The following is a 14,851-nucleotide window of genomic DNA, read 5'->3' as shown; positions in this document are numbered from 1 at the left end:
ATTCAAGATCTAACCCAAGGTCCCTCAAATAGGTAATGGGTACCTGTGGTTTAGGCACAGTCTACTTATTACACCAATGCTGTGGATAATCCAAAGGACATTACCAAGCCACTCCCAATCCCATTGTCAGTTTTCTAGTCTATTAGGTTGCAGTACTATAGGGAAAGACTAACCTCTTCCCACGGAGACATCTCCAGCCTCTTCAGCACCTCCCTGGTGTGATGCTCCAGGATATCGAGGTTGGAGGGTGCTTTGTTCGTGTGGTCACGCAGCCGCCGTGCTTTCCGCGTGGAATGATGGGAGGATTTCTCTTGTGAGGATCGGGAGAGCGGGCTCAGACTGTGGATTTCCTGAGATTTGACTGGCTTGCTCCCCTCCTCCTGCAAATCATAATCACAAGTTACTCAACAATTGTCATGATTAATTCAGTTTTAAATTTTTATCAGCACAATATATAGTAATGCAAATACAATAGCGTGCTTTACTAAAACGTGCTCGCAATGCAAGTCTATGAGTAGGCCAACCCGTTCCAAGTCGACAATGGCTGTTAAAAGTGAATCGTCACTTTTTTTTAGGTTCAAATGGACATTCAAATATTTACATATATTCCACAAGTAAATGAGCTTTACAAAAAATCCTTACTGATCAGTGTAGCCACTATGGAGCAAATGATCTCCAAAAGTTCACAACAGAAGCATTGGAGCGCTCCAAATTGGTTCTCTCAGCAGCTCAGCCTGCTCCTCCTCCCAGCAGTGACTCAGAGGCCTTCTACCTTCTAATGCAGGGATCCTCAAACTACGGCCCTCCAGCTGTTGGGGAACTACACATCCCATGAGGCATTGTAAAACTGACATTCACAGACATGACTAGGCATCATGGTAATTGTAGTTCCTGAACAGCTGGAGGGCCATAGTTTAAAAACCCTTGCTCTAATGTAAACATAAAATAGGTGTTCTGAGAGGGGGGAATGCGAAGATGAGCAACTGCTGGATGGGAGTGCACATCAGGTGATGCATCTGTGTCACTGTTTGGAGAAGGACAGCTGTTCCACTGATCACTTCTGGGAGGGGGGAGAGCAAAGGAAAGTAAGCTTTTGAGTTGTAAAGGTGAAGCTGGGTAAGTCACTGCTGGGGGAGGGGAAGGAGGGGGGTGCAGGTGCTGAGCCACTGTGGGAAGGGGGAGCGGAGATGCTAAATCAATGCAGAAGAGATGCTAAATCAATGCAGAAGGGGGTGGGGGCAGGGAGAGCAGAGCTGCTGAGAGCTAAAAATAATAAATCCAGTGGTGTGGACTATCAGGTAGAATTGGTTCACAGTGCATGCAGCAACACAGGTTACTGATGAACAATTTCAAAGCTCATTTACTTTGTTTTATAATAGTTTAATACCGGAATGTCCACAGGTAAGATAAAACACTTCAGTAATTACTACATTTAGATGCTCACATAGAAAAAAAAAAAAACACTAAATATTAAAAAGTGTGAAAACGTACTTTCCCTTTAAGTGTTTTTTTTCTCCAATATATGGGCCACTAGTATCAGAAAATATTTAAAAGGCAAAGTCAACACATTATTGATTGTCTAGCTTCACAGCCCTCCTTATGCCTGTCCAATCAAATAAAACACAGTGCAGCGCAAACACGGCAATGTTCCTTGTACTTAAAACCTTAAGTGTGTTCGTCTATAATACACCAGCAGGTCTTACAATCATTATAGATCTGTCTCTCTGTAGGGCTGAAGTGGCAATTTTGTAATCTGTCGGGACCTGCGGTCCTGAGATGCTCTATGTGCTGGATAATTGAATTTACAGCTCCCCTGACAAAAACCAATGCAGGAAGCAGAACAGTCAATATGAAATTGTTTTTGTTCCATCGGGCTGTGAGACATTTAAAGGGAAACGAATGTGCACTTCTGGTAAGCATTCATTTTGTGCATTTAAATTTATAATCTCGTATCAACCTTTTTTTTTTTTTACATTTTTAATGATTTCTGTGTCACATTATTATAATTGTATTAATCATAGATGCTTTTGGCTTCAGCCAAATTGTCATTGTGTAACAGGGCATCCTTACCGCACAGCAAAATCCACCTAAGCTTTGCATTCAGGAACATCAGGCTTACATAAAGGCATGGAAAACCTTTCAGCCTGCGCCTTGCCTTTTTCATCTGCCCAAGGTGTGCACTGATCCTGTAGTTTCATTGTGCCATTGGATTTCCTGCTCGCACAACTATTGTAGAGTAAATCTTTACATTCCGAGGTCAGCAATTTTAGCTTGTGTTAAAACATGAGACATACTGCACGGCAAAGGTTTTTGCATGACCTGTCTGTTGTGTGAAACCCAACACTAAATCCATGGTCTCTGAGTCTAGTGATTATGCAGGTAAGATCTACAAAAAAATATTAGAACTGATAGACCCAGGCAGGCAGAGCATTCACAGACACGCAGACAGCTTCAAGCAACTAGATGCGTTTCATCACATCAGCACTTCCACATTTTTGATGCAACACAGAGGGGATCGCAAGGCATGCTGTGACCCAGAACAGGAAGTTGTCACGCCACCATGGCGTATAGGGACCAGCTAGCTGAAACACCACATGGATATAGGCGGATCTATTAGCCATGATACTACAGATTGCATCCATGACATAGGAGACCATCATTACACGGTAAGGAAAACAGAGAATGTTAGGCTCTGTTCACATACTGGCGTATCAGATCACAGGAAGAACTGTCGCAATTCTGCCCGCAATCCCGAATCATTGCAAATCGCGGGATGCCCCTGTGATTTCCGTGACTTTCAAATGCACCCCAAAGGCGGTGCAATTTTGCCATGATTGTCGGCCGACGAAACGCGGTAAAAATCGCACAAACAAAATCATGGGATGCCTGGTGCCCAAAAGGAAGTTCTTGTAATTTTTGGGACGACAGGCATCCCGTGATTCTATTTGCATGATTTTACTGCTATTAGTCAGGCGACAATCGTGGCAAAAATCGTGTCGTGTTTGGGGTGCCATTGCAAGTCACTGGAATCGCATCGGCGCCCCGCGATTTGTAATTTCCTGTGGGAGGAAGGTACTCTTCCCTCCCATGATACCCTTAATGATGTCATCTAGGGTAGCCCCAAACAAGTGATTGCCTTGAAAGGGCAGATCAATGAGAGCGTGCTTAGAGGCTTGGTCTGCAGACCAATTCTTAAGCCACAGCACACGCCTAATCACCATCTCTGAAACAAAGTTTCGACAGCACAGGAGCTGTATCCAAAGTTGCATCACAAATAAACTACAGCCCATGGACCAACTTGTCTGTTAAATCCACGTAAGCAGCAGGGACCTGCTCACCCCCCCAGGCCCTGGCGCAAAAGCTTGGCTCATTCAGTTAGGGTCTGAGACAATGGCGAACCAGCCATAGTCCACATATTGCGTGCCATAGCCTCTGCTTTCTTGTCAGCCTGGTCCTTAAAGGATGGGGATTCCTCTACTGGGATCATAGTTGCTTTATTCAACCTGGAAACAGGAGGATCCACCACTAGTGGACTAGCCCACTTTCTTAAAAGTGACTCCTCAAAAGGTTAACGTACAGCAAAACGTTTGGGGACCACAAAGGGTAATTTTGGTTGTTCCCATTCCTTATAGGAAAACCTGTCAAAATAAGGCACATAAACACCTTTGGAGTACAACGGGACTTGTGCCTACCAAACGACACAGCCACATCCTCCATTTTTAAAGTCTCATGCATTGCAGTGATAAGTGCGTCTGCCAGCATTTTCCATTTTCTGCTGCCACCATGGAGGAATCATCTCATCGGATGGATCAGGGGGTGTGATATTAAATCCCCCTGGACGTCCACAGCAGCATTAGGCTCAGAATCAGATAAGACGGCAGGGGAAGGCTTCCTCCTGGGCCATTGCCCACACCCACCCAGAGCACTAAGGACTGCAGGACCACCGTCAGTGCAACCATGGGAAGCAGGGGTTCCGAGGGACCTGCCACCTCCATGAGGGGGTCAGTGGGGGAGATGTGACCCTGGGGCTCCATAATAAAAAGGAAGACCTTGCAGTACAAAAACGATCTTTTGGCACCACTAGAGGATCCCCTTAAGGCTCAGGATACCCATCAGCAGAGAGAACAAAAAATATGTAAGGAAGAAGAAAATTGCTAAGACCAGAGATCCCAGCAGGGAGCCTAGGTCCTTACTCCTGACTAGACAGATTAAAACTGATTACCTAGAGCAGAGAGGGGGGTTATATACCAGCTGAGGATGGCCCATGAGCGTAGCCAGGTGTTTTTTGTTCTGCCTAGTACTACCCCTGGAGGAGGCAATATAACCCACTAGTTCCTATTTATGGAGCACTGTGCCAGTCGATAAACGAAAGAGAAATACGCTTTATGGTAAGTCAAAAATCCCATTTTCTCTTTCGTTCATTGACGGACACAGCTCCTGATCTTCTTAACCATTGGGACGTCCCAAAGCAGTGTTAAATATGAGGGGTGGAAAGAGCAAAACATTCCCAAGGCTAAACAGTAGTCAACCAGGCAACTAAAGCCCACCTGAAAAAACAATACACCCTCAAAGAGGACCAGGTCTTCTAAAACAGCAGCCTGCAAACTCTTGGGGCCAAAAGAAGCATCCGCAGATGCCAACACATCCACTTTATAGAACTTTGTGAAACTGTGCACCGATGACCAGGTGGCTGCCTTGCAAACCTGTGTCACCGACACCTGATGACGGAAGACCCAGGAGGCATTGGGCGCCCAAGTAGAGTGTGGCTTCACAGGGAAAGCAGCAACCCGACTCCTGATAGAATAGGCCTGAATCACCGTTTGTCTGATCCATCTGGAAATGGACGCAGAGAAAGCGGACAACCCTTTCCGAGGGCCATGCGTAAGCACAAATAGTTAGTCTGACGTCCTAAAAGACTCCAAAGCTGCCAGGTACACCCTAATTGCCCGAACCACATCCAAGGCATGCAATGCAATTTTCTTAGGATGTTTTGGCCTGGGACACAGGGAAGGAAACACAATGTCTTCACTCAGAGACAAACTTTGGAAGGAATGATAGACAGGGGTGAAGAACCACATTTTCTCTGTGAATCACCAAGTAAGGTGAATGACAGGATAACACTGCCAGTTCCGACACCCTGTGCGCAGAGGTGATAGCCACCAAAAAAGCCACCTTCTGAGACAGCATAAGCTTCTCAAAGGGAGGCTTCTGGAGGACCAAGAGCACCAAATTAGGGTCCAAGGTGGCAACAAAGACCGCACTGGAGGAACCAAATGTCAAACACCGTGAAGAAAGGTACGCAACAGGGAGTGTGTGGCCGAGGATTGTTGGAAGAAGACCGCCAAAGCCGCCACCTGGCCCTTGATGGTACTTGAGGCCAATTTCTGTTCAACCCCCCGTTGAAGGAAGGTCAAGATCTGAGCCACCGAGAAGGAGCAAGGCTGAACCCCAAGAGACTCAACACGCGATGTACATCTTCCACGCACGATGATAGATCTTCCCACAAGAAGATTTCCTAGCTTTGACAGCGTTGGAATCATCGATTCAGACAACCCCTATACTTCAGCACCTGGCTTTCAACAGCCAAGCTGTCAAACCAGGATGGAAGATTGGCCCTTGGGACAGCAGAACCTCCCTGAGAGGAAGCTTCCAAGGAACATCGGAGACCAGACGCAGGAGATCAGTGTACCAGGCCCCCGAGGCCAGTTCAGTCCAGAGCAGTTCAGGGCCACTAAGATGACCGGAATCCATTCTGCCTCAATCCTGCGTAGAAGTCTTGGCAGAAGCTTGAGAGAAGGGAAGGTGTAAATCAGACAAAACTGACCCCACGGGCCACCAGCTAGTCTGTGGCGTGCGCCAGAGGATCCCGTAAACGAGCCACAAACCTCTGCATCATTCTAAATGTTGGTAGAACACAGCACTCGCATATATAGAAATATAAAAAAAAAATTATAGTGTGTGTGTGTGTGTGTGTGTGTGTAACCAACATGTGCAAATCAATAAAATGCTCATCAGCAGCTGCTGTTCACCAGGAAAACTCAAACAAATGTAAATATAAATTAACAGCGCTTGCCTGAAATATAAAGGACAAGTGCGTCAATAAATAAATAGTAAGCAAATACAATATAACGTAAATAATTCAATAACTAAAAGTGCATTAGTGCTTCAAAAAAGTCGATAAAAGTGCATAGCTGTGCTTCAAAATATATAAAGGTGCTTTGCTCCCCTCCTGCCGTTTCAGTCTGCGGTCAAACCAGCTTAGGATTGGTGTTGTACACCACAGCTATTCCTTATAGATGTAATGCTCCGCTGCCCACCAACGATAGGATCTTTAAAGGTCATCATTATCAAAATGATAGTGCTCCTCTCCCACGGCAAAGCGGAGGAAGCACTGGTGACCAGCAGATATTGGAATGTGAAGGTGAGCATCCTTGATGTCAACAGAGGCAAGAAAATCCCCAAGTAAAAACCCTGAAAACATGCCAAAGTAGAAACCGGGACAATTATCCCTTGAAGTACCAGGTCTTGTAGCCGGACCGAATGACTTTGTGGACCCACTTCTCTTGTACCAGGGAAGTCCACGGGTTCGGGAACCTGCGAAGACATCCCCCCCACCCCTGAGACGGGTGAGGGCGCACCTTCATGCTGAAGAAAACTTTTCCGCTAGTCTGGAGAAGCCCGCTTTCAGCTTGCCAGACCAGGTAAGTTTGGATCCTCCAGAGGTGGCCCTGAAAGGCTTTGAGCCCTTGTCAGTCGACCCTGAGGGACAAAAAACTTCTTATGAGCTGAGGGGGAAGGCCCACATCTATGACGAGGTTCCTTACCCTTAGTAGCCTGCAGAAGAAAAGTACACTTTCCCCCTGTGAGATGTCATCCAGGGTAGCCCCAAACAGGCGATTCCCTTGAAAGGGGAGGTCAAGGCCTTTTTAGAAGTTTGGTCCGTAGACCAGCATTTAAGCCAAAAGACATGCCAAAGGACCACTCCCGAAACAGAGCAGAGTCACTAGGGGAGTCGCATCCAAAAGAGGCATCACAGATAAACTGCAGCCCCTGGACCAGCTGGTCTGCTAGCTCAGCAAAGGCAGGGGGAGCTGTTCTCCCTCCAGGTCACGGGCTAAAAGCTTAGCCCACTTAGTCAGAGTTTGCGACACCAGGGCAATGGTGAATACCGGCCTCAGTGCCGAACCAGCCAGAGTATACATATTACGGGCCCCAGTCGCCGCCTTCCTGTCAGCCGGATCATTAAAGGCTGGGGACTCTTCAACCTGAAATCATGGTTGCCTTGTTCAACCTGGAAACCAGAGGGTCCACCACCAGTGGAACAGTCCAATTCCTAATAAGGGACTCCTCATAGGGGTAACGCCTAGTAAATCGCTTAGGGACCCCAAGGGGACGCTTTGGTCGTCCCCACTCTCTAGCAACAATTCTGTCAATATAGGCAGGGAAAGGAAACACCTGCCGCTCTAGATGGCTTGAATGCCAAAGGGAACCTACGCCTCCGTCGCAGCTGCGTCCTCCATCTTCAAGGTCTCATGCACAGATACAATCAGTGCTTCCATCAGCGTTCTTTCATGCACGATTGCAGATGTGGAAGAATCATCCTCACTATCGGAGGACTCCAGGCCCGTGGTCACAGACCCAGCAGGGTGCCCCATGTCTGCAGCACGCGAATCCGATTTAGGATCCAATGAGACGGATGAGGCAGGGGCGCTTTTTGATAGCCTGTCGCCCAAAGGCCACCGGGACACAAAGGACTGCAGTACCGCCGTCGGTGCATCGATGGATGGTTGGTCACCAGGGGAACCCCACAAAAAGTGTAAAGCACTGCAAAGGGACAACCCCTACTGTGCTGGCAGCACCAACAGGAACAAAGCACCAAGCGATCCTCAGCAGAGAGGGAGAGAACCCCACAAGACTCCCCACCCAGTAGTACCTGGCACCTGCAGCCACCAGGATAATCTTCACTCTACGTGCGGCGAATGCCGAAATTGTCGCCAACAGGGCTCCACTGTCATGGCCATCACTATTTTCAATGGCAAACCACAGCAAAATGGCCACAAACATGGCCGCCATGCATGGAAACATACAGGCTACAGCAAAATGGCGGCCCTGCCCTGCACAGGCAGAACAGGGGGCCCTGGCAGGAGCCCCCACCAGGTACAACCCATACAGCCCTGGCAAAAGTGGAGGAGGGGGTAGGAAGGGGAGCCAGACGAAGGGGAGTGCCTGACGGGAAGGAGAGGAACTTGGGGGTCTGACCGTCTCAAGGAGGGGCCCACGTTCACAGCAAAACCCTCCAAGGGGACCATTTCAGGAACCAGGCGGGCACCGCTCCAGACAGAACCTCCTCTCCATCGAAATGGGGAGTGCTGTCGGGCAGCAGGAAAGCTGCGACTCGGGCTGAGACCCGGTCGGTTGCGACCTCGCAAGGCGTTTAACTTGCAGGCCAGCCCCTGTCCAGTGGGGCTATCTCACGGCCAACCTAGCACGGAGCTAACTGACTGCGCGCTGACCAGACGAGGGTGACCACTGGATCTAGATTTTCAAGCCCGTCGCCAGTTGATTGTAGATCTCACAGGGAAAAAAAAAAACACAGGAGAAAATGTTCGATCTAAAAAGAAAAAAAATTGCCAGGACTAGAGATCTTAGCAAAGAACTAGGTCCTTACTCATGACTAGGCAGAAATAAACCGAGTAACTATAGCAGAGAGAGGGAGTATACCCCCTGGGACTGCCCATAGGTGTAACCAGATTTTTTTTCTGCCTAGTGTCCTACTCCTGTAGGGGCAGTATAACCCAATGGTCTTGAAGATCAGGAGCTATGTCCATCAATGAATGAAAGAGAAGAGAAAATACTACAGTGTTGTAACACATGCAGGTTTTAAGCGATAAAAAAATATATATATATATATATATATATATATATATATAAAAATAAAATCTGTTGTTCTGTTTTCTTACCTCTACAGAGCGAATTACTTTGGACAGCTCTTTAATCAGATGCCCAGGTCGGATGTTGTCCGGGATTTCGAAAGCGTGCTCTGCTACAGACTAAAAACAAAAAAACACATCCATCAGACCTTGCCTACGTGAAGCTGAAGCCCAATTAAACATCCCCTCAAAACTACCCAAATATATTCCAGATGCATCCAAAAATAAAGGTGTTCAAAGTCTTACAGTTGATTTTGTTTACAAAGCAGCTGCAGCTTGAGTAGAAAAGTATATCCCTGCCAGAATTCAGCAGAGAATGACCCTTGCTCTCTGTGTGGAAGCAATGGAACCTTTGCAGAGCCTGACTGGACATCAGCAGAGGGACCACTTCTTTCAAACAGAAAGCAAGGTTCCTTCTCTGTGGCTTGCTGGCAGTGGAAAGGCTTTTCTACCAAGACTTTGGTATGTTTTATTTAGAAAGTGGCAATAGACGTTACACCATTTTTGTTTCATGCACCTTGAAGGTTTTTTCTGGTGTAGACACACAGTACAATTGGGCTTTAAAACCGTGTAATTAGGCATTTATGTTAACTAGCTGGGCTAAGTGCTGGGGAATTTTAGCACTTTCACAGCCATCTGTCCCTTCAGGAAGGTTTTTGCAATACGTCTCAGATAGCACAAGCACTGAATGAATATTTTAACCAAGATTATGGGTTTAATCTGCATAGATGGTGCCACAACTGTACATTGGGTTTTATCGCCATAAACAAATGTTCAGAAACTTCACATTTATTATTCATAGTCATGACTCTTTATGTAGGAACTCTGTAATTCCAAAGTAAACTCACTTCTTTTTTCATCCAGCTTTTCAGTGCAGTAATTAATGCTTTCACACCTTGCTTCAGATAGTTTGGAGGATGGAAACCATCTTCTCTTAGCTCTACAGTAAGGAAAGCAAAATTTTGTCAGCGTGTGCCACGTCGACACTGCCTAATTTCTCAAAAGAGATTACTAATCTATTCAGGGTATTTTAGATGCACATGTAAAAGAGAATAGGCATTCCAATATAATTTGTAATAATTAAAATGGGGTTAACTATATTGGCTCATTAAATTTCAGTTTTTTTCTCCAACTTTGCAGCATTACTCAATGGTTTTACTAATCCCACTTACAAACTATGTATGAGTTGGCTGGCACAATGAAAGCAATGCACTCCCTGTGTGGCCAACATCCTACCTTAACAGCGAATAGAGTCAGAGAAATTGCACTGAGCCATACATGTATCGAAATTTTGCTGGTTCAGGAGGAACTGGCTGAATTTCGATCCATGTATGGGGATCCAGTGCATTACCATACCTTTAACGAGGGGTGGCTCCCTCTAGGCATACCTGCCTGCAATCTGTCCATTATTATATATGTGTTCCGACTTGAGACTCAAAATTTATAGCGTTAGGACTGCAGTACACTAGGGTGTCATGAAGTAGCCCTACAGCTTACGCATATTTTAGCAAATGTGTGTAAACTAAACCCCTGGTTTTAACGTGAATTGTTAAACAGGACAATTCGGTTTGTTGCAGGCTGGTTGGTAAAATGTTTCTTTGTTTTTTGACTTGTGTCACCCTTCCATGTGCTCCTTGCTGCAAAAGGCCAGTTAAAGGGTTGGAAAAACAGAAGTGGTGGCGCAGCGCAAACATCAATGGAAGCAGAAGTCATTTATTTAAAACAATAATAAAAAACTTACATCTAGGTAAGCAGATGGCTGTGTCAGGTGAGAAAGCTTCTGTGGCCGGCGTGGCCGTCTGGCTGGCAGAACCGGCTGTCATGCACGGATTGCCGAAGCCGCAGAGGGAGTCGGAGGTGGTAGCGGTGTCTCCTTCAGGCAGAGTGACAAGCCATTGGGGATGTAAGGGGGCATTTTTTTTTTTTTTTTTTTGTTTTTTAATCTTCTCCTAACATTTCATGTGTATAAAACAATTGAGCACAGATATACTTGCTTTTTTTCAGATATAGGTTGGGGTGGTTGCCATTGGTTTGTACTGACTGGATAAAGTTTTATTTATCAGCATCAAGCTCTGCAGGGGATAGGTCAGCCTCCATTGGGGCCTTTACAGCCTTACACTGGGCTGACATTTCAGCTAGGACAGGGAGAAAATGGCACTAAGTAACAGCATACACAGCTATACCTGAAAGGTAAATCTGTAGCATTATAAACAAACAACTGAAGAGTGGAGATTCAGATTCTACCCAGTGTCCATTCCTACCACGGTTTTTCAAGTTAGATGAATTTTTACCTTTTAAAGTTTCAAGTAAGTTTTTGGCCACAAACCAACAAATCGCCTCGAAAAACGGGAACTTGAAGAGATCTGGGGTCTTAAGTCTTTTTTCCATCTCGTAACACCTGAAGAGAAAATCGGTCTTTACTAAAAACGAGAAAGGAGAACCACCAGAAGCAAATTTTATCACACATTACATTTTTTAATAAGGGAAAGGGTTTTGAATGCATTTCATTATGGTCAGATCTATAAATATTTTTAGAAAAAACTAAAAAAAGTTTTAAAAAGTCATGCTAACCATTTATCGCTGGCCACTTAAAGAATTATTGGGCTTCACAATCATGTGACAACTGCGATTGGCTGTCACAGTGATCATGTAATCAGGAGACCCTCCTATCGGCCCCCAATTGTTACTAAGTGACCGGAAATGGTCAGTGACAGTTCAGTCGCAATGCTGGAGTCATGGAATGAAGGTTCCAAAAAGGAAGAGTATTGTTTGCTCTTTTACAACTAGAGGTCATTGAGGACTAGATGCTAATTCCCAATTAAGCAGCATCAGTAGACTTGTTTTTTTTTTTTTTTACAATATTGAGTTCCCAATAGGACAAGATACATGTAGTACTTTGCCCCATTGCCCTAGGTACCCTAGCTGCAATGTCAGACAGGGTGCCCCAATGGCCATTTTGCAGTACCCGTTTCAGGCTTCCAGCAATTACCCACACTAAGCCCTAGCAATAGGAATACAGAGAGAGGTGAGGAGTGTCAAATTCCTATCACTCTGCAATTTTCTTGCCAGTGCTTGCCTTGGGCACTACAAAGCAAAAAGCCATTCTCCATGCTATCTGCAGTGTTGGGCAACTGTGAGCCAAGGGACGAGGAGCCCTGTACAGAATGACCGGTAGACCTACAGAGCACCTAGGGAGATGGGACAAAGTACTACATGTAAATTGTCCTACGAAATAAATGTAAAAAAAAAAAGTGAAAATTCTTATAGCTTAACATTAACTATACCTTAATAATAAATATTTTTTTTAATATGGGCTGCCAAATGAGCAAACAAGGATACAGATTTTTAAAAAAAATAAATTGTATTGGAGAAATGCGATTGTAAACAAACAGAGAACCACCTTCATGATGCAGTGGCATCTGCAATCTAAAGGCTCGTTTTACCAATGAACCCTAAATTCTGCATGGGATTGCTAGGTTACAGCTGACCTAGTGATCACATGATCGGGAACCAGTCAGGTTGGTTTCTAATAGTAAGTGGGGACCAGAGTGGTCAGCAGGAGTGGTGAACCACCAGCTACATGGTGTTGGCTGGTGGTTCAAAAAAAAAGATAGGACATCTATTGAATTATCTCAATCAAGAGGCATTGTGCTGGAAAACTGTGGATAGGAAGAAGAACTAAACTGCAATAACTTCCCTAATCTGAGAAACATACAGTCAAGGGGAAATAATTAGGTCTTCAGAAATTGTTTATTTTGGCAAACAGGTTTGGCCTTAAGTTTAGAAATTGGAAAGGAGATCTCACCTGAGCTGCATGCCAATGTTTAGGTTGTGCAAAAAGTTCCCACCAAAGGCCATGCAATCCTGAGACGTGAGCACAGCGTGAATCCAACCTGCATCAAAAAAACACCAATTAAAAAAACTGTACTTTATAGAGCTAGTGGATTTCTTCAACCAAGAAACCAATTATTCTGAAGATAAAACAAAAAAAAGTTAGCTTTCACCTACTAGTTGTCAGATCATTTATGATGCTTCCAATACCCGAATGTTCTTTAACCGCTTCCATACAGAGCAGTTAGACACCCTTCCTGCCCAGACCAATTTTCAGCTTTCAGCACTCTCACACTTTGAATGACAATTGCTCAGTCATGCTACACTATAACCAAACAAAATTTTTATCATTTTTTTCACACAAATAGAGCTTTCTTTTGGTGGTATTTGATCACAACTGGGGTTTTTTTTTTTCGTGATATATGCAAAAAAAAGAGCAAAAATTTTGAAAAAAAAACACTTTTTTTTAGTTTCAATTATGAAATTTTGCAAAAAATAAATTTTTCTTCATACATTTGGGCCAAAATGTATACTGCTACATGTCTCTGGTAAAATTAACCCAAATTAGTGTATATTATTTAGTCTGTGTGAAAGTTATTGAGTCTAGAAGCTATGGTACCAATTACTGAAAATTGATCACACCAGATGTACTGACTGCCTATCTCCATTCTTGAGGCCCTGAAATGTCAGGACTGTACAAATACCGACCAAATGACCCCTTTTTGTAAAGTAGACAGTCCAAGGTATTTAGTAAGAGGCATGGTGAGTTTTTTGAAGTTGTAATTTTTTCCCACAATTCTTGGGAAAATGAAGAAAAAAATTTTTCTTCTTTTTTTTCCCACAAAGTTGTCAATTTATAAGCTATTTCTAACACATAGCATGTACACAGCAAAAATTACACCCAAAAATACATTCTGCTACTCCTTCCGAGTATGGCGATACCACATGTGTGAGACTTTTACACAGCCTGGCCACAAAAAGAGACTCCACGTCCAAGAAGCACATTCAGGCGTTCTAGGAGCATAAATACACATAAAACTTTCTTACTACCTATCACACTTTTCAAGGCCCTAGAGCACCAATACAATGGAAAAGTCCACAAAATGACCCCATTTTGGAAAGCAAACACTCCAACGTATATTCTATGAGGCATTATGGGTCGTTTGAACATATCATTTTTTTCCACAGGTTTTTGGAAAATGTGGGAAAAAAATGAAAACTTTTTTTTTTTACACAAAGTTGTCAATTTATAGGATATTCCTAACACATAGCATGTACACAGCAAAAATGACACCCCAAAATACATTCTGCCACTCCTCCTGAGTATGGCAATACCACATGTGTGAGACTTTTTCACAGCCTAGCCATATAGAGGGGCCGAACATCCAAGGAGCATCATCATGCATCCTAGCCACTTGCCTAGGCCTATTTTTGACGTTTGGTGTTTACAAGCTAAAATCAGTTGTTTTGCTAGAAAACTGCTTAGAACCCCCAAACATTATATATTTTTTTTTTAGCAGAGACCCTAGAGAATAAAATGGAGATTATTGCACTATTTTTTATCACACCGTATTTGCGTAGCGGTCTTCCAAACGCAGTTTTTTTGGAAAAAATTCACTTTTTTTAATTAAAAAATAAGAAACCAGTAAAGTTAGCCCAATTTTTTTCCATAATGTGAAAGATAATGTTACGCCGAGTAAATAGATACCCAACATGTCATGTTTCAAAATTGCGCGCGCTCACGGAATGGTGACAAACTTTGGTACTTAAAAATCCCCATAGGCGACAATTTAAAAATTTCTACAGGTTGCCATCTTTGAGTTACAGAGGAGGTCTAGGGCTCAAATTATTCCCCTTGCTCTAACGATCGCGGCGATACCTCACATGTGTGGTTTGAACACCGTTTACATATGTGGGCGGGGTTTCTGTATGCATTCGCTTCTGCGCGCGAGCTAACGGGGACAGGGCGCTTTAATTTTTTTTTTTTTTTTTTTTTTACTATTTATTTTATTTATTATTTTTTATTTTTACACCGTTTAAAAAAAAAAAAAAAAAATTGATCATTTTTATTTCTATTAAAAGAAATGTAA

At 44.1% G+C, this 14,851-nt stretch overlaps 1 protein-coding gene across 2 annotated transcripts in view; it reads right to left on the bottom strand.

The window, feature by feature from the left end:
- Positions 1-14,851, bottom strand: part of KDM7A (lysine demethylase 7A) — a 169,389-nt gene that overhangs the window by 43,027 nt on the left and 111,511 nt on the right. For both annotated transcript variants that reach the window (XM_082252934.1, XM_082252933.1), the window contains exons 8-12: positions 12,736-12,823; positions 11,222-11,328; positions 9,779-9,870; positions 8,961-9,050; positions 174-380 (exon numbers count right to left, since the gene is read on the bottom strand). In XM_082252934.1, coding sequence (XP_082109060.1) covers positions 174-380; positions 8,961-9,050; positions 9,779-9,870; positions 11,222-11,328; positions 12,736-12,823 — 584 coding nt within the window. The remainder of the gene's footprint in view (positions 1-173; positions 381-8,960; positions 9,051-9,778; positions 9,871-11,221; positions 11,329-12,735; positions 12,824-14,851) is intronic.

Source organism: Pelophylax lessonae, assembly GCF_965119305.1.
Source record: "Pelophylax lessonae genome assembly, chromosome: 4".
NCBI classification, from domain to species: Eukaryota; Metazoa; Chordata; class Amphibia; order Anura; family Ranidae; genus Pelophylax; species Pelophylax lessonae.
Note: the sequence above shows the minus strand (reverse complement) of the source record. Positions and strands in the feature narration are given on the sequence as shown.